Consider the following 18410-nt stretch of genomic DNA (forward strand, 5'->3'; position numbering starts at 1 on the left):
ATTAAACAAGTACTCTGGAGTCATGACTACAATATTAAACAGGTACTCTGGAGTCATGACTACATTATTAAACAAGTACTCTGGCGTCATTACTACAATATTAAACAAGTACTCTGGAGTCATGGCTACATTATTAAACAAGTACTCTGGAGTCATGACTACAATTTTAAACAGGTACTCTGGAGTCATGACTACAATATTAAACAAGTACTCTGGAGTCAAGACTACAATATTAAACAAGTACTCTGGAGTCATGACTACATTATTAAACAAGTACTCTGGAGTCATTACTACATTATTAAACAAGTACTCTGGAGTCATTACTACATTATTAAACAAGTACTCTGGAGTCATTACTACATTATTAAACAAGTACTCTGGAGTCATTACTACATTATTAAACAAGTACTCTGGAGTCATTACTACATTATTAAACAAGTACTCTGGAGTCATTACTACATTATTAAACAAGTACTCTGGAGTCATTACTACATTATTAAACAAGTACTCTGGAGACATTACTACAATATTAAACAAGTACTCTGGAGTCATTACTACAATATTAAACAAGTACTCTGGAGTCATTACTACATTATTAAACAAGTACTCTGGAGTCATTACTACAATATTAAACAAGTACTCTGGAGTCATGACTACAATATTAAATAAGTACTCTGGAGTCATAACTACAATATTAAACAAGTACTCTGGAGTCATTACTACATTATTAAACAAGTACTCTGGAGTCATTACTACAATATTAAACAAGTACTCTGGAGTCATTATTACAATATTAAACAAGTACTCTGGAGTCATTACTACATTATTAAACAAGTACTCTGGAGTCATTACTATAATATTAAACAAGTACTCTGGAGTCATGACTACAATATTAAACAAGTACTCTGGAGTCAAGACTACAATATTAAACAAGTACTCTGGAGTCATTACTACATTACTGAATAAGTACTCAGTATTCATTACATTATCAAACACGTACCCTATAATCATTAATATATATTAATATACATTAATTAATAAAAGGTGTTCTTCTATTATTTATGGCCGTTCATGTAATAATCAGGTTAAGAAGCTAATTAATGCTCACCCTCACTCTTCAGATGAAGCCGACGGACCTTCAACACGGAGCAGGAGCAGCAGAGGTTGGTCGCTTCTCACATGCTAACTAAACTACATTATAAAAATATATATATATACATCTATATATCGATATAAAGATATATATATCAGAGATCATCGACATGGTGACGTCACGTTCTTGCTAAAACATCATGAGCAGCGATGGAGCGGACGGAGACTGAGCGGAGCAGACGCGCACAGCTGAGTTTGACAGGACCCCTCCAAAATAAAAGTCTCACTATGTTTGACATAAGACCCCTCCAAAATAAAAGTCTCTATGTTTGACGTAGGACCCCTCCAAAATAAGAGTCTCAGTATGTTTGACATGGGGCAAAATAAAAGCCGCACTTTAATGTAAACAGCAGCAAGGGAGACATTTATTAACTCATTACATTAAGTATGGTAAAAATTATATTCAATTCACAAGTTGGACTGTGGGACTGAATTGGGAAAGTAGGGAGGTCGACGACAACAATGACAACAACGACGTCAGTTCGGACTGCAGGTGAATCAAATTCCTCTGTACTTTTAACATGGACCAGCTGTACTAGTTTTTAATCCTCCAGTCGGAGGAGGTTTTGGCCACTGGGGGGCAGCCGCGCGCTCTCCCGTCCCCACCGGAAGCAGACTCGCGTCACCACAACATACAAGATGGCGACCATGGACGAAATACGGGACCGTGAAGCAGGAAAACTCGAATTGTATCCTTTAACGTCACCTCCAAGTTTATGTCAATCATTTAATCTTCCGCTGAGGTCGTGGTTTGGTACTCAGGGGCGATGAGCGCGAGCTGAATTTACCGCAGCTTTTATCTCCTGAGAAACCTGAGCACGAGCCTGGCGTCCGGTGACGACCAGCTGAACGTGTGTGTGTGCTTCACGCCGGTAGCTGCTCGGACTGTTTAATGGTAATAAACCAGTTAAGTGTCAGCAAGCGCCACCGAGTGTGACACGACGCTACGTGTACGGAAGTCGCTGAACCGCCGAAGTCAAGCATAGTGACGTCGGCGAGCACCTGCAGCAGTTCTCCTTCACCTGTCCGCAGCTCCCTGGACGTTCCCTTCCCGTCCTCTCGCGAGGCCTCCATCGCTCTCCGGTCTCTGTCACCGGACCGCGAGCCCCGGAAGGGAGGCATCACTAGACAGCTGACGGTGTCCGGTACCACGTTGTCAGTGTGAGAACCACGTCATCGCGTCTGTTAACTGTTTTTTTTTTCCTGCCTTCAGTGGTGTGTGTGTGTGTGTGTGTGTGTGTGTGTGATAGATGATACTGTGTCACAAGGGTTAGTATCAGTGGATACTGCAGTACCGAGGTGGATCACCGTGTTTGTTCCATGTGTTCTGTGTCCCAGGAGGTGGAGCGCCGATGAGGCCCGGATCCTGCGGGTGTCTGTGGGCTCCTTCCTGGATCACCTGTCGCTGGTCATGGAGACGATGCAGGTGTTTGACAGTTGAGCTGGACGGTCGCCGCTGTGGTTCGGTCCACGGACGCTGGAGGTCGTGAAGCCTGTGACTTTATTTGGTGGCAGATGGAATTTCTTATCATTGTGGGAGAAATTCGTTTTTCTCCTTCGGACATTTGTTTTTCTGCTCGGTTTGAATTTTCAGTCATAAAACCACAGGTGGGATTTGTGACATCATCGGGGTCCAGGGCGCTGCGGCCTCATATTCTGGATGTCAGTGAGGGAGCAAATGATTGGGATGTGAAATAAAGTGAAACACAAAACACATGTTTGTGGGAATTAAATGAAGTGAATCATTGCAGAGGTACCAGCCTCCTGACGACGCCTCGGTGGGACCCACTGACGAGCAGCCCCAGGACCTCGTGATGCACTTGTTGTAGCAAACAACGCCACCTGTTGTGATTTTGATTGCTCACTGGCGGCGGTTGACCTGAGGAAACACACATGGTGGTGGTTGTTCCCACACCATCATAACTGGTTTAATCTTCACAAGCATGAACTCAAACACGCATCTGACAACTGAAAGGTTGTGATATCTGGGAAAAGTCGTTGAAACTTTATGCTGAGAAACAAATATTAACCTCACACTAACAGTAACCAGAAGGGGGCGCCACACCACCACGCATTCTTTTGTCCTCGGCCTCGAGGACTTCTGATAGTGAACGCGAGCCACAGAACGAAGACCGACACCCGCCATCGCTCTGAAGTCGTTCAGTGATTCTTCTGAATATTTGTCATTCAAGCTCCAGGCAAGAGACCAAGTTTGCTTTCACCTCTGATCTGTTAGTGATGGTCAGTTTAACCCCTCCCCCCGCCGGTCCGTTTATAGTCACAGGAGAGGAGACGGAGTCAGAGCGGCTGGTCTGAGGAGCTGTGCAGGTAAACACGTCTGTCTAACAGCTGACAGCCGCACCGCAGACAGGAAATTAGCTGTCTGACGGAGCTCGTCCTCTGATGACGAGCTGATTACGTTGTCGTTCTCTCCTGGAAGCTTCGGCGCCTCACCAACAGCTTGAAATGACAGGAGAGTTGCTGAAGCAGATTGGCAGCTGTGGACCGGTCGGCTGAGGGAGCCTGGCCAGTGACACTGGTTCAGTTCATTCACCAGCAGGTGCAGGAAGTCAGGTGACTGAGTGGAGCCAATCGGGTCACTCGAGCTCCTCAGCAGCCGGCAACATGTCAGCACGCGTTTGTCAGCTGGACTACTGACATGGCGTCACCTCAGCGGAGGTTCTCCATCTCTGGGCTCTCCAGTCACATGGTCACAGGTCGCCACACATGAACCTGCGTTTGAGGTTGTTTTCAAGCTTGTGACTCACCTGACATTCACACCCGTGAAGGCGGGGCGTGATGTTGACGAGCCCAGCTCAGAAATGAGAGGAACCAGGGTCAGCGCTTAAAACCGGGAGCACGGGGGGTGGCCCATGTCCAGGTCTGTGGAGGACAATCTGCTAGACCAGGCTGCTGCTGCTGAAGAACAGCCTCACCTGCTGAAGAACAGCCTCACCTGCTGAGGGAACCGGCAGGAGTGAAGCCCTGCAATGACCTGCAGCCGCCATGTCAGACTCAGGTGTTTTATTTGTATTTTTGAGCATCTACTGCGTGTGTTGTACAGTTCCTGCAGCACATCACGACGTAACCATAGGAACGTATAATAAACACAACTGTCCAACTTGGGGGTGAGTTTGTGTCATAAGAGCAGGACACTTCAGCGTCCAATCAAAGACCACTGAGGTCACATGGACCGATCGGTTCCTCTGAAGCTGCTTCTGAGGGCCAGATGTTGGAGGAGTTGGATCCAGATGTGATTCACGTCTTCACACTTCAACATAAAACTGAAAATCAAGGTCAAGTTTCTCTGCCATTATGAGGCGCATGATCCCAACAAACCTGACGAGAGCCTCCGAACACGGATCACCCAGGATGCAACATGCTAGCAGGCTAACAGAAGAGTATTCACGTACAAGCACAGAACGTCAGCAGATCTCTGAAGCAGGTTTGAGTTCCTCTGGTTCTCCGTCCCATCGGTTCTCTCAGCTGACTCCTCCCAGGTTGTCTCAGTCGCCGTCCTCACGTTTCCTCCTTGCCTGTTCATCTCCCAGCAATAATTTCCCATCTCAGAAGTCGTCGTCATCACATATATCCAGGTAGACATCGAAGGCCTCGCGGTTACAGTTCCCATCAGGTGTGAACACGTACTTGTGGAATGTTCCGTCCACACAGATGGCTGCAGGACGGGAGACAACTCAGAGTCACTACTCCACTACGACTGTGACAATGACCATCAGATCCTGCCAGACTAAAGCGCTGGCATGGCTGACAAGCAGCAAAATTCCACTAATAATCCAGTTCACATGCAGCCACTACAAAGTCATTAAGACTGGGGGCGGAGCTAAATGCTAGCGAGCGCTACAAGGTTTTACACTACGAGACTTTCCACCATAATTTCTCCTGGTGGGCTTTCAGCTGGCCAACAGTTGAGAACACGAAGCGAGCACGTTTACACGCTTGGCTGTGCTCGGTTCACGCAAATATGCAGGTTCTAAGAACGTTCCTGCACTGGCCTACGATCAGCCTTTCCCACGTGAGGAGGGAGAACTGTTGATAGTCATGAAGTAGTTGTGAGAGAATCAAGCTGAAGCCAAAACTACCAAATCACCTCCTGTTTGCTTTTGTAGAGATGTGGGTTCCTCTGTGTCCAGCAGGACTCCAGTACTACTCACAGAAGTACTACTCTGTACTCTGTAGTAACACATCAGTACTCACCGATGACAGAGTTGACATTCTTGGACGTATTCTTTCCGAAGGCGCAGATGCAGGCGCACTCGGCCGGCACGGTGAAGCTGGCCAGCGACCATTGGCTGTCCACATACTGGCCAATCACAGGGCCCACCTTCCCCACACGCGCCAGCCTGCAGTGACAGAGACACACACACACACACACTAAGTCTGAGGAGATTTGGGCGGATAAGAAATGGGATGAGATGGGGAGGGTCTTACGCAGAGCGGCGGTTGAGTTTGGTGTCTTTGAGGGCGAAGATGTGAACGGTGCCTTTATCACTGGAGGCACACAGGAAGGAAGAGTCGTGGCTGAAGTTGATGCTGGAACACAAACACGTGGAAGAACTCTGGTCAGCGCAGAAATACTGCAAAACTCCAGTACTACAGAAGTAGAGACTCCCTCTGGCTACTAGGCGTAGCTCAAAGATAAAGCTGGTCCCGGCAGCAGAGACATGGACGGCGTACCAGTACAGGGTGGCGGGGTCGGTTCCTCGCCGCAGCTCTACCAGCTTGTCCCTGGTGGTCGTGTCAAACAGGCGGATGAGAGTCCCTTTGCGAGAGGCGGAGGCGGCCACGCTGCCGGGCTGGTTCAAGGCCACACAGGCGATCTCACTCTGGTGGGCGTTGATGGTGAAAGGGGCTGAGGACGTCCCCGGCTTGGTGTTGGACAAGTCCTGAAGACATAATTTATCACTCTACTGTGACTGGAAGGACGGACATTAAGCTGAGGAGACATGTTGGGGACTCACGACCAGCTGCAGGCTGCCACACTTGTGACCCGGAAAGACCAGCAGCTGTTTCTCCAGACTGGGACACAAATCACACAGACCTGAGGGACAGACTCAGAGTCAATGAAGAAGCTAAAGGTGGAAGAAAACATGAGGAGGAGAAGGAGGAGGGAGGTACCCTTGGGGTTGTCTCTGGTGTCAAACTCAAACAGTTTGGCAGGGTTGTCTGGGAAACTGTACACGTAGATCCTGTTCTTCAGCACGATGATGATTCTGAGACGGAAGAGTTTGATTTATTAGACGATACTTGAGTGTTCAGGACAAACTGCCGTGAACTCACTTGTCGTGTCTCATGCGAACAGCCAGAACAGATTTGGTGAAGGTGAACTCCAGCACCAGTTTGTCTTTGGGGTCACGGGATTCCCGAGCATCGTCCCAGATCAGAACTGAAATGACACCATCACAATCAGATTCAAGCAGTGACACTGACATTCACCGTCTGCAGGGGTGGGTTTTGATTGGCTGCTACCAAAGCGACACATAAAGGAACACACCCATCATCAGATAAAGTCCCCTCCTCCGCCTCCTCATTCCCTCAAGAGCTGAGACTCAGGCTAGTTAGCTTAGCCCAATGGCTGGTAGTGAGTGGGAAGTGTTAGCATCAGCTAGCTCAGGTCCAGGCTAGTTAGCTTAGCCCAATGGCTGGTAGTGAGTGGGAAGTGTTAGCATCAGCTAGCTCAGGTCCAGGCTAGTTAGCTTAGCCCAATGGCTGGTAGTGGGTGGGAAGTGTTAGCATCAGCTAGCTCAGGTCCAGGCTAGTTAGGTTAGCCCAATGGCTGGTAGTGGGTGGGAAGTGTTAGCATCAGCTAGCTCAGGTCCAGGCTAGTTAGCTTAGCACAATGGCTGGTAGTGGGTGGAAGTGTTAGCATCAGCTAGCTCAGGTCCAGGCTAGTTAGCTTAGCCCAATGGCTGGTAGTGGGTGGGAAGTGTTAGCATCAGCTAGCTCAGGTCCAGGCTAGTTAGGTTAGCCCAATGGCTGGTAGTGGGTGGGAAGTGTTAGCATCAGCTAGCTCAGGTCCAGGCTAGTTAGGTTAGCCCAATGGCTGGTAGTGGGTGGGAAGTGTTAGCATCAGCTAGCTCAGGTCCAGGCTAGTTAGCTTAGCACAATGGCTGGTAGTGGGTGGAAGTGTTAGCATCAGCTAGCTCAGGTCCAGGATGCTGGTGTGTCCAGCAGGAATCCTCCTCCTCCTCATCATCAGTAGCAGCAGTCGCTCTTCTAGTCCTCAACAAACCTTTGGTTCTGTTGACCCAAGTTCCAGTGGAGCTTTGGAGGTGCTGCGTCAAATCACTGCTCCCAGTCAGGAAAGTAGTTCCGGCTACGTGTCTGATTCTACCACTACAACGTCTCCTCATGTTAAACTGGTATTCATCACCAAGGTTACACACAACCCTCCTGATATTAATGCAGGCAGAGACGGAGCTACGCTAACACTTCCCACCCACTACCAGTCATTGTGCTAAGCTAACTAGCCTGGGTCTCAGGTTCCGTCTGTCTCTGAGAATGATGGACAGAAAGAGACTTCCTCTGAAAGTGGGTGTGTCCTTTAACAACAAGCCACTGCAGGATATTAAGGATGAGTCTTTCATGTCCATATATGGGATGGGACCTGGTCATGTTATGTTACAGCAGTAAATCACAGAAGTCCATTGGTCGACACGTCAATTTTCCCTCTAGCTGGTGATCCCACATTCACGAGACCATTAAGAATGCTGTCGCCAGCGTGTCTGACTTGCGACACCTTGAAACGAAGCGAGCAACTCATCACGGTGTGCTCGCCGACTGTGAACAGGAGCCCGTCATCAGTTAATTCAAAGAGGGAATTTTCCTCTTCAGACGGATTCATACGACTGGTTTTTAGAGACCCGGAACGATTAAATATCCAGCGTTTCACCAGAGACAAGAACCTCTACGGAGAGAGGAAATTATTCCTCATAAAGCAGGACGGCTTTCTGTCACAGACGTGTTCCCAGTTTGGTCTTCGCTGGCCATCCTGGGAGGAGTTATGGCATCAAAGAAAAGTTCTATCAAAGCTCCACTTCAGTCGGTTCCGTCTCAGCTCCCTGGGAGAGTGGGAGGGGACACTGGGACTTCTGCTCTGGCGGTGCCAGCTCACCGTTGCACAGCGACACTTACAGCTCAGCTGATGGTTTTGTTTCTTTTGCTCCAATGACTTGTATTTGAAATGTGGTCTCAATAATCATGGGGGGGGGGGGCAGGTTCTGAGGGCAGCCGGACGCAAAGCAGAAAAACTGGTTAACTGTTGACAAGCACACACACACTTGATTGATCTATCAGCTCTTTCCAGTGTGTGTGTGTGTGTGTTTGAAAGAGAGAGAGAGTGTGTTCAAAGTACATACATTTTCCCTGTTTTGGTGACCTGTACAGCCTCACCTGATATCTCAGAGAACTTGGGATTGACTCCGCCCCCGACGACCGCCAGCAGGTTGGATCGATGCAGCATGGAGCAGAGAGCCACGCTGCCCACCTGCTCGTGGTCTGTGGAAACACCAACCATCTTACTGGAGTGTGTTCAGGATCATGTGATTGGCGGGCGGCACGTGGACTCACCCAGGTGACCCTTCTCCATCAGCGGCTCCACGTTGTAGATCCTCACTCCCGTCTCCATCGCACAGCAGAAGCAACCTGCAAGTTCAGAGGCACTTAGACACTACCCAGAACTCCTCTCACACCCAGTTTCACCGGACCCTCGGCTCGGGTTCAGTGAGGTCACCTGATCATCTTCATAGTTTTGTTTTTCTGTTAAAAAGTCAGGTTGAAAAGCGGTGCCTCTTCTTTTCAGAAGTCGCCACCACCCTTCGGAGGCGCGGCTCCTCCCCCTGCACCGCAGCCAGCCTCACCTCGTCTTTGCTGTTGTTGTGACATAACAATTTGATAAAAGTTTAAAATGACAGGCCGATGACCGCAGACACGTCGATCCCCGTACACGAGCTCAGCGCAGGTTTACTCCAGCACAGGAGGCGTCGAACCTCCGCGCCGTCACGTGACCCAAACAGCTGCTTCGACGCGTCTCACGAGTTCGAGCTGCACATCTGCTTTTGTCTTCCTTACACTCGGGAGCTTCAACTTGGTGGTAACATGAGCAGAGAACCATGACGCACAGATGTTCTCCACCTCTGGACAACAACAACTAGCACCTAGCTTCTGTTAGCCGTTAGCTTACTCTGGTCCTGGTTGAACTGCAGACTGTTGACTCCTCTCTGCTGAGCCATGGCCGTTTAGCTCCCGGTACCGAACTGTCCAAAGGGAACTTCCGCTCTTACAGGACCCGGATGATGTCACGCCAAGAAGCGAACAGGTTCGATGTGACGAGCTCGCCCGGTTCCGCGGTGCTGGTGTTAGCAGCGCTCACTAGCTAACCCCAGCTTGCCTCTCGTGAACGCGTATTTGTGGTTAAACTGTGACGTCTCACCGTAAGTACGAGGACTCAGTAAATAAACAAACACCTGCGGAGGTGTTGCGACACAGCGAATTGTTTTGTCTCTCACGGACTCACGTCACTGAAACGTACTTCCGGGTTTGTTCCCGTTTCCGGTTCACATAATTTCTACTCATGTCACCACCGGACACGTTCAAGAATCCCCTGGGCTTGAATCGAAAGTTATCCATTAAAAAGCGTGTTGTATGTAAAGGTGTCGTTGACATAAATGTGTTTTTGTGGTTAATTTGACACGTAAATGCAGGAGGGTCAAATATCCGTATTCACAAGACTTTACAAGACTTTGATGTGAATTTAAAGAATATTTTCTGTCTCCTTAGCATAGTTCTTCCGATAGGAGAACCCCTCTATCAGTCTAAAGAATTTATTATTACTTGTTGTGAATCTTTTCTCACTACAGGTTTTTGTTCTTTCTCGTTAAGTCGTTATTTTTGTCAATTATTTATGTAGCTGTTTTTTTTTTTTAATTAATCCATGAACCTGATTTCTGTGTGACTCCTCACATTGAGAACGTTTGTGCAGTGCCTGGAAGTTCACATCCTAAATTCAAGTAAAAACACAATTCTCTTTCCTGGTCTTGTTTTCCAAAAGCTTTTTTCTTTCTACTTTAAAAAGACAGTGAATTCACTTCAGCTTCACAGTGAAATGTAATGAAGGGGTTTGTTTTTTAATGATAATTGAAATCATTGTTTATTTTTAAATATGTAAACATTCAGTGACACACAACAACAAATACGTCCAGGGACAGAAGACTTGAGTTCAGTTTGGGTTTCGTGATGCGGTCGTCAGCTGAGCTGCTGTCAGGACTGTCGCTCCGAAGGTCAGCAAGACGATAAAGAGACACGCCCATCAGCAGTGCTGGCTCTTACAGAGGTTCTGCTTCGTTTTCTTTTCTTTTGCAGTGAAACAAAGTGATAAAGTCAAACTAACCTGGTTTGTCCAGGTGGAGTTGCTGTCCGTCCAACATGGTGGAGCGGCCTGGACATTCCTCATTGCCTGATTATTTTTGTTGGAAAACCTTTGACAACTTTCTAGTAGGCAAAGAGCAGGCGAGCTGTCCCGTAAACGGTGTACACGTCTCCTGGAGGTCAGCGCTCCGGGGTCAGGGAGGCAGTCCCAGTGGAGAACATCAGGGGACAACCTCTCTACATCGCTCCTCTGCTGGAAGGAGCCATGATGTCACCCTGGTTTGACCTTTGAATGTGGTTTAATGTGATTGTGGTGCTGGCAGGATATCTGGGGCGGATAATGAAGGCTGGGAACTGGAGGGAGGCAGCAGCCACGTGGACGTGCACTGATATTTACTGGCAGTGGCGAGGTGACTTGGCGCCACTCGAGTCAGGACGACAATGCTGCGTTTTTCATGACAGATCATGTGTTCTCCTCCTGGCTGACGTGATGCGGTTCAGCATCTCCTGGGGGTTCAACAGTCGCTCATCTCCTCCACAACCAGGACTAAACTGTGAACCCGTCACGTGACAGGAGCGGCCGACTACGCCGCATGGCAATGCCGCGTCCTCCCACTCCTCCCCACATGCGTGCAGGTGCATCCACAGCATCACATTACTGACAGTTTCCCTCCCCACTGAGGCTCTGGATCACTGAACCGGCACTGGTGTGGCGTCAGCAGCAGAGTCAGCGCTCGGCCGGGTATCGGCAGTCAGAGACACGGTTATTGGCAGGTGGACACCAGTGACATGACCTCAATTCACTGTGTGGACACACCCACATTTTAACCGCCAAAATCTGATAAGCTTAACCCACGTGTTCGCAGTGACTATTGCCGCCCCCCCCCCCGCCCCCAGCATCAGAGCCTGTCGCCATGACAACAGTGAGAAATATAAAGTAACACCTCCTCAAATCACGTCATAACATCCCCTTAACTCTCAAAATGTAGGTTTTTTTAGTGCTAAACTTTAAAATTCTTGTTTTCTGACTGGAGATCAAACATGTTAAGGGCTAATAACAGTTCACAACAGCTAACAAGGGTTCACAACAGCTAACAACTGTTAACAACAGCTAACAACGGTTAACAACGGTTAACAACAGCTAACAACGGTCAACAACAGCTAACAACGGTTAACAACAGCTAACAACAGTCAACAACAGCTAACAAGGGTCAACAACAGCTAACAAGGGTTCACAACAGCTAACAACGGTCAACAACAGCTAACAAGGGTCAACAACAGCTAACAAGGGTTAACAACAGCTAACAACGGTCAACAACAGCTAACAAGGGTCAACAACAGCTAACAAGGGTTCACAACAGCTAACAAGGGTTAACAACAGCTAACAAGGGTCAACAACAGCTAACAAGGGTCAACAACAGCTAACAACGGTCAACAACAGCTAACAAGGGTCAACAACAGCTAACAAGGGTTCACAACAGCTGACAAGGGTTAACAACAGCTAACAACTGTTAACAACAGCTAACAAGGGTCAACAACAGCTAACAACGGTTCACAACAGCTAACAAGGGTTAACAACAGCTAACAACTGTTAACAACAGCTAACAACGGTTAACAACAGCTAACAAGGGTCAACAACAGCTAACAAGGGTCAACAACAGCTAACAACGGTTCACAACAGCTAACAACGGTTAACAACAGCTAACAACTGTTAACAACAGCTAACAACGGTTAACAACAGCTAACAAGGGTTAACAACAGCTAACAAGGGTTAACAACAGCTAACAAGGGTCAACAACAGCTAACAACGGTCAACAACAGCTAACAAGGGTTAACAACAGCTAACAAGGGTTAACAACAGCTAACAAGGGTTAACAACAGCTAACAACTGTTAACAACAGCTAACAACGGTTAACAACAGCTAACAACGGTTAACAACAGCTAACAACGGTCAACAAAAGCTAACAAGGGTCAACAACAGCTAACAACGGTTAACAAAAGTTAACAACGGCTAACAACGGTTCACAACAGCTAACAGCTAACAGCTGTTAACAACAGCTAACAACGGTTAACAACAGCTAACAACGGTTAACAAAAGTTAACAACGGCTAACAACGGTTCACAACAGCTAACAAGGGTTCACAACAGCTAACAAGGGTTAACAACAGCTAACAACAGTTAACAACAGCTAACAACGGTTCACAACAGCTAACAACTGTTAACAACAGCTAACAACGGTTAACAACAGCTAACAACGGTTCACAACAGCTAACAACTGTTAACAACAGCTAACAACGGTTAACAACAGCTAACAGCTAACGAAGGTTAAACTGCCCAAAAACGCATGTATAACTCTCCACGCCACCATCTGGTATAATCCAGTCAAGGATGCTGTGAGTGTATTAAAACAAGCTTGTTTGTTAAGTTTTTATTAATGTAGATGTTCCAAACCACCAACTGTCTCTCATGTTTATTCACATGCTACATCAGAGCGCCGCACACCTGACCCAGTCAGCCTGCTCTCTGACGGCTGCACAGCCAGGGATGACGTCCCTGTGACGGTAGTTAATGGGAGCTGAGCTGATGTGGTCATCAGGGGATCCGTCATTAGCACAGGTGGCGGCTCCATACGTGGTGTTAAATGCTAATGTGACACCAACCCACATATGTGCACGCTGATGATGTCACTCTTGGGCCTTAAGCAGCTAATTAGGACATGAATGAGCTCCTCCGGGGCAGAGTGTCCTACTTAGCCGCCCTGCAAGTCCCTCCGCGGTGCGCGTTAATGTTTGTGTGTGTGTGTGTGTGTTCTTGCACTTGCTACATAGTGAGGACTAGAATACGTATTTAACCAACGGAGTGAGGACGTTTTAGCCGGTCCTCACATCTTCAGAGGGCCGTTTGAAGGTCAAGACTTGGTTTTAGGGTGGAGGTTAGAATCAGGTTCTGGTTAGGTTAAGGGGGAGGGGCTAGGGAATGTATTACCTCAGTGAAAGTCCTCACAAAGATATAAGTACAAGGATGTGTGGGTATGTGTGTGCGTGGTGATGATGGTGATGTCTGGGGGTTGAGACACTGGCCAGGTGAGTGAGAGCTGCTGGGAGGGAGAGGAGAGACCAAAGGCCTCCAGGGCCTCCCCCCTGCCTAAAGCAGGGCATGTGGTATTGGTGGATTGTAGTCTGACTCACACCCTGGTCAGCTTGGCCTGCAGACTCTCACCTGGGACTGAACCTGGGATCTGTGTTCTAGTGCCAGCCGCCGGTCCTCCACAAGGCTGACCAGAAATACTCCACTCTTCTGATCGTTTAACACATTGAACTTTCAATGAGGCGTCGATTCGTAACAAGCTCAGTCTCAATAAGGGCTGCAAGACCTGCTGGACATCTCCATCGGACAGGGAGTTCATATCCATGATATTATATGAACATATGTACATGTATAGGTATAATATCAAATAAAAACATGACCCAAACCATAGCCAGGTCTCTGGTGAACTGAAGCCAGCCTGCAATGATGACAGCCATTAATTTCAGATTATTCCACATTAAAGTCGTCCATTAAGGTCAGCAGACAGAAATGAAAGCGGTTCGCCACACAAAGTGAGCAGAAGAAAACGACGATTCGTTTCTGTTGTGCTGATAAAGATGAAACGCGGGTAAACAGACTCCTGCCATGGATTTGTGGCTCATAATTAATCGATATACATCACTTACAGCATGTTTGTCTCCTACTATGATTTAGCTTCTCTGGGAAAATAATAATGGGCCTAAATCACAAAGCAGGAACATTACAGCAGCAGCTGGCTCCATTAGCTGTGAGGGGGAGGAGGGGGGAGAGGTGAAGCATGCGGGAGTTGGCTGTGAAAAATGAACGCTGCACCTACGATAAGAGGATAAAAGGTGGGAGGTGCAGTATGGATTTAATAGGACGCTGGAACAGGCAGCCGGTGTTATAAAACAGCAGAACAGAGGGATGAAGGGAACATTTCCTCACGGTTCTGATGGAGGAGACGATCGCTCTGCTGTCATCCTTCAGCCGCGCATCACACCATCTCGTATCCAGGCGGCTGTCCCGGCGAGGACAGCAGGTCTGCATCCTCACCCAGGAATTCTTCTTTACGACTCGCAACTTATTTATGAACGTCTCCTCATGTCAAACTGGTATTCATCACCAAGGTGACACACAACCCTCCTTCTATTAATGCAGGAAGAGATGGAGCTACGCTAACACTTCCACCCGCTACCAGTCATTGTGCTAAGCTAACTAGCCTGGGTCTCAGCTCCCTAGGGACTCCCTAGGAGAGGGACTCTGTCCTCTTGTCCGTCTTTGGGGTTGATGGACAATAAGAGACTGTCTCAAAAAGTGGGCGTGTCTCTAAGATGTATGAGCATCCATGATGAACCGGAGACGTCTGTCCTGATGTCTCATTGGTAGAAACACTCTGCTCTGGATTTACAGCATTTTTCTGTGAATCCAGAGCAGCAGACTCTGTTTTTTCAGCTTTTGACCTTCAGCAGGGCCTCAGCAGGTTCACGTTCACATTTTCACACTTCCTGTCACGTAATTCCACAATCTGCTAATTAAAAACACACCATCATCAGTCGAGAGTTATGGGTGACCATCGTGACAAGGAAACACAACCCTGTTTTTTTCTAATGATAAACTTAAGCTGCTCAAATTGAAGGGAGGAAACGTACCAACAGGTCACATGACTGAGACATCACATGTGTTGACATGATTGTTACCTGAAGTGACCCCACCTGCAGTCTGCAGCCTGGAGGTGGAGGAGAGTTCAGAGAGATTTATGTGGGTGGGGTTCGAGGGGTCAGCTGGCAGCCAATCAGCTCCTCAGCAGGGTGAGCGATGGCTGCCCTTGTTCTCGGCAGCCACGACAGAGGACGACCACGATGATGTCGGTGACCCACTGCAGGTCAAACTCAGAGAGAGTTTATCATCTGCTGTGTCTGCAGCAGTGAAGCTGCTGTAGCGCCATCGTATGGTGAAACTAAACAGACACAGTAACAAACTAATGACCAGGAGTGAATTCTGGAATGATGCAGCGGCATGTTTATGAAGACTCAGGGGCGAGCGCGACGACCCAGAAATACATCACCTTTGTTGAGCTTCAAGTTCCCCGGTCTCCAAGTTGGACACCTAAGATCAGGTGTGTGGTTCCCAGGAACTGGAGATATCAGTAGGTTCAGTTCTACATCAGATCCACCAGTAAAGTTGGAGGTTCAGTTCTACATCAGATCCACCAGTAAAGTTGGAGGTTCAGTTCTACATCAGATCCACCAGTAAACACCAGACTGGTGGATGGTAGAGGTTCAGTTCTACATCAGATCCACCAGTAAACACCAGACCGGTGGATGGTAGAGGTTCAGGTCTACATCAGATCCACCAGTAAACACCAGACCGGTGGATGGTGGAGGTTCAGTTCTACATCAGATCCACCAGTAACACCAGACCGGTGGATGGTGGAGGTTCAGTTCTACATCAGATCCACCAGTAACACCAGACTGGTGGATGTTGGAGGTTCAGTTCTACATCAGATCCACCAGTAAACACCAGACTGGTGGATGTTGGAGGTTCAGTTCTACATCAGATCCACCAGTAAACACCAGACCGGTGGATGGTGGAGTCTGAAAAACCTGGGTTGCTAACAAGAGTCTAGAGGAGCCTACAGAGGTCATGGAGGTCATTCAAGGTCAATGTAGTCCAACGCCAACAATACCTTATCCCTGCCATTCTAACTTCTTGTTGGACTACAAAAAGCTCTTGTTCCCTCCCTGGGAACAGGGCAGTGGTCTTACTAGGCAGTGATGGTGTCGTGATGCTGGAGTGGTGGGTGGAGGGTCTGAGGGTTCACCACTTCCCAACTGCCACCGTCACTCTTGAGCTGAATTCATGAGAAGAGTTCCAGGGTCCTGCTGCCAATTTTAATTCAAATGAGCCCATAACAGCTATAAAGGAACACTTCCCATGTACGCTCTCTTGGTGTGAATTTATTCGGTGGACGGCCGTTGAGCTACGGTGGCGACTTCTCTGACAGCAGACTGGTTGAAGCAGTGGGTGGATGATGTCTGGTCCGCAGCACCTGCAGCGCCGCTTCTCTCTCATTCTCCTCCTTCTTCTGCCGCTGGGAAGTTCCCCATTTCCCCTGCAGCTCCTGACAACATAAGACAAAAGATTCACCCAGCAGCAAGATGGGCGCCAGTGTACCGGGCGCCACCATTGGAGCGCTGCCCACACCTGCCTCTGGACGACTCACACATTGAAAGTTTCCCCTGCAGGACCCTAGGTGGGTGTTATTAATTCTGCTGTGGAACACCGTTGAGCAAGTGTGGCGGCCTCGGCTCAGAGCCCCGACGCTGCCGCCGTACACCTGGCTGTGAGAAGCTGAAGTGTCCAGTTTGTCACAGCGTGGCAGAGTGCGGTGAAGCAGAGTGTTTTAAATCCACACTTCCTCTCCCACACACTCATCATCACCCTGCTGCACTTTGAAGCTTCTCTGCAACAAAAACAGTCAGCAGTAACAGGCCAAAGGCAACAATTCACGCTGACATTTCTTCTCTCTGGAAGTTTGAGTGCTTGAGCAGGAAAATACTGTACTTCAGTCGCACTGTTGGTGCTTTCACATCCCAGTATTCAGGGTCCGCAGTGTTCCAGCAGGACAGAAACAGTCTGTTGCTTCAAAGCTGCATTGACGTATAGAAGCTATGAGAGTCGATCCACCCAGCTGGATTCAACCTCGGCGCTGTTTCACTTTATTAGCTTTTCTATAGGCCTGGTATCAACTGACATGAGGAACATTTGTAGTCCACAAGGAAGTGAGTATGTCAGGGGTGAGGTGTGCTTGTGGTCCAACAGGCCGTGGTCGTCTCCTGGTTCCTCCACCAACAGGAAGTGGTCATCTCCTGGTTCCTCCACCAACAGGAAGTGGTCATCTCCTGGTTCCTCCACCAACAGGAAGTGGTCATCTCCTGGTTCCTCCCCCAGCAGCCAATAGGATCGCTCCATGTGATTGTGGTGATTGAATCAGTAAATCAGCTCTGGTGAACAGAAGTTGATGATCTTCCAGATTCAGTTCATCAAGATCATCTTCACTAATGAACCCTCTGATGATGCTGGAAGCCTGGATGCTACGTTAGCAGTGCTAAGCTAACGTTAGCCTAGGAAGGAACTACACCAGGGTCATGTGATTTCCTAGTACATAATAAATATACCAAACAAGAACACCTGAAGCACTTGTGTCTTTCACGTCAGCTGTTGAACTGGGTGATCTGGGGGGTTGGCGAGGAGAGGAAGCTCTGCATGCGGACACAGTCGGTTATGTATTCTATTCAATTTTAATGTTGCCTCTAATTCTTGAATGAAGTGAGAAAAACACTGGGCCAGTTCTAATGCGGCGCATGAATAAATACATGAGGGGGACCAGTTGGTGGTCTGGAATATCTAAATCAGTCATAAACAAGCAGGTTTTAATCGACTCCCAGCACTGACGACTGAGGTAACTGTTACACTAAATTACATGAAATACAACGTGCAGCACAAGAAGTTTAAATTAAACAACACAAGGAGGTTTTGTTGCAGCTTTAGCACTCAATTTCTAGGATTGTTAGATTATCAAAGGAACCGCGAGTGTTCTAGATAGTTTTACCTCCAATCATCCGTCGGATTAAGGAGACCTGGATTACACCAGACGACCTGGAGAATTTGTTCACAGCCGTTTTTTGAGGGTTTAGCTGTTGTTAACCGTCAGCCTCCATGAGCTTCTAGCTAAATCTACGTGGCTGGTTCTTCCTGCATTCTGGAGCCATGAAGAAATAATGGAGGGAAAAACACCTTCTACAGTTGAAAACACCGATATGCGA

The 18410-nt window shown here is 48.0% G+C and overlaps 3 protein-coding genes across 7 annotated transcripts in view; 1 reads left to right on the forward strand and 2 right to left on the reverse strand.

Annotated features, from left to right (window-relative positions):
- Nucleotides 1-4023, reverse strand: part of LOC147243544 (cGMP-dependent protein kinase 1-like) — a 21168-nt gene extending 17145 nt beyond the window's left edge. For 2 of the 3 annotated variants that reach the window (XM_086186565.1, XM_086186564.1), the window contains exons 1-2: nt 3375-4023; nt 2448-3031 (exon numbers count right to left, since the gene is read on the reverse strand). The gene's annotated coding sequence lies outside the window, so the exon portion shown is untranslated. Of the gene's footprint in view, nt 1-1108; nt 3032-3374 lie in introns of all 3 variants that reach the window. The other variant, XM_086186563.1, reaches the window with a different exon arrangement.
- lage3 (L antigen family member 3) lies at nt 1763-4254 on the forward strand. The gene is made up of 3 exons (XM_086186573.1): nt 1763-1841; nt 2185-2313; nt 2491-4254. Exons 1-3 carry the CDS (start codon nt 1792-1794, stop codon nt 2591-2593), a joined length of 282 nt encoding a protein of 93 aa, XP_086042699.1. The 5' UTR covers nt 1763-1791; the 3' UTR covers nt 2594-4254.
- wdr45 (WD repeat domain 45) lies at nt 4162-11039 on the reverse strand. Of its 3 annotated transcripts, none has more exons than XM_086186568.1 (10): nt 10559-11039; nt 8740-8814; nt 8563-8667; nt 6451-6556; nt 6289-6383; nt 6132-6211; nt 5848-6056; nt 5602-5703; nt 5368-5513; nt 4162-4828 (listed from the first exon to the last, which is right to left on the reverse strand). In XM_086186568.1, exons 1-10 carry the CDS (start codon nt 10593-10595, stop codon nt 4719-4721), a joined length of 1065 nt encoding a protein of 354 aa, XP_086042694.1. In that variant the 5' UTR covers nt 10596-11039; the 3' UTR covers nt 4162-4718. The 3 variants fall into 3 exon arrangements, with proteins under 3 accessions (XP_086042694.1, XP_086042693.1, XP_086042695.1); XM_086186567.1 differs by lacking the exon at nt 10559-11039 and adding an exon at nt 9353-9709; XM_086186569.1 differs by lacking the exon at nt 10559-11039 and adding an exon at nt 9030-9292.
- Between the last annotated feature and the right edge of the window lie 7371 nt (nt 11040-18410).

This window comes from Aulostomus chinensis, chromosome 19 (genome assembly GCF_037954235.1).
Source record: "Aulostomus chinensis isolate RoL2024-O1b breed Wild chromosome 19, RoL_Achi_v1.0, whole genome shotgun sequence".
In the NCBI taxonomy this organism is placed as follows: domain Eukaryota; kingdom Metazoa; phylum Chordata; class Actinopteri; order Syngnathiformes; family Aulostomidae; genus Aulostomus; species Aulostomus chinensis.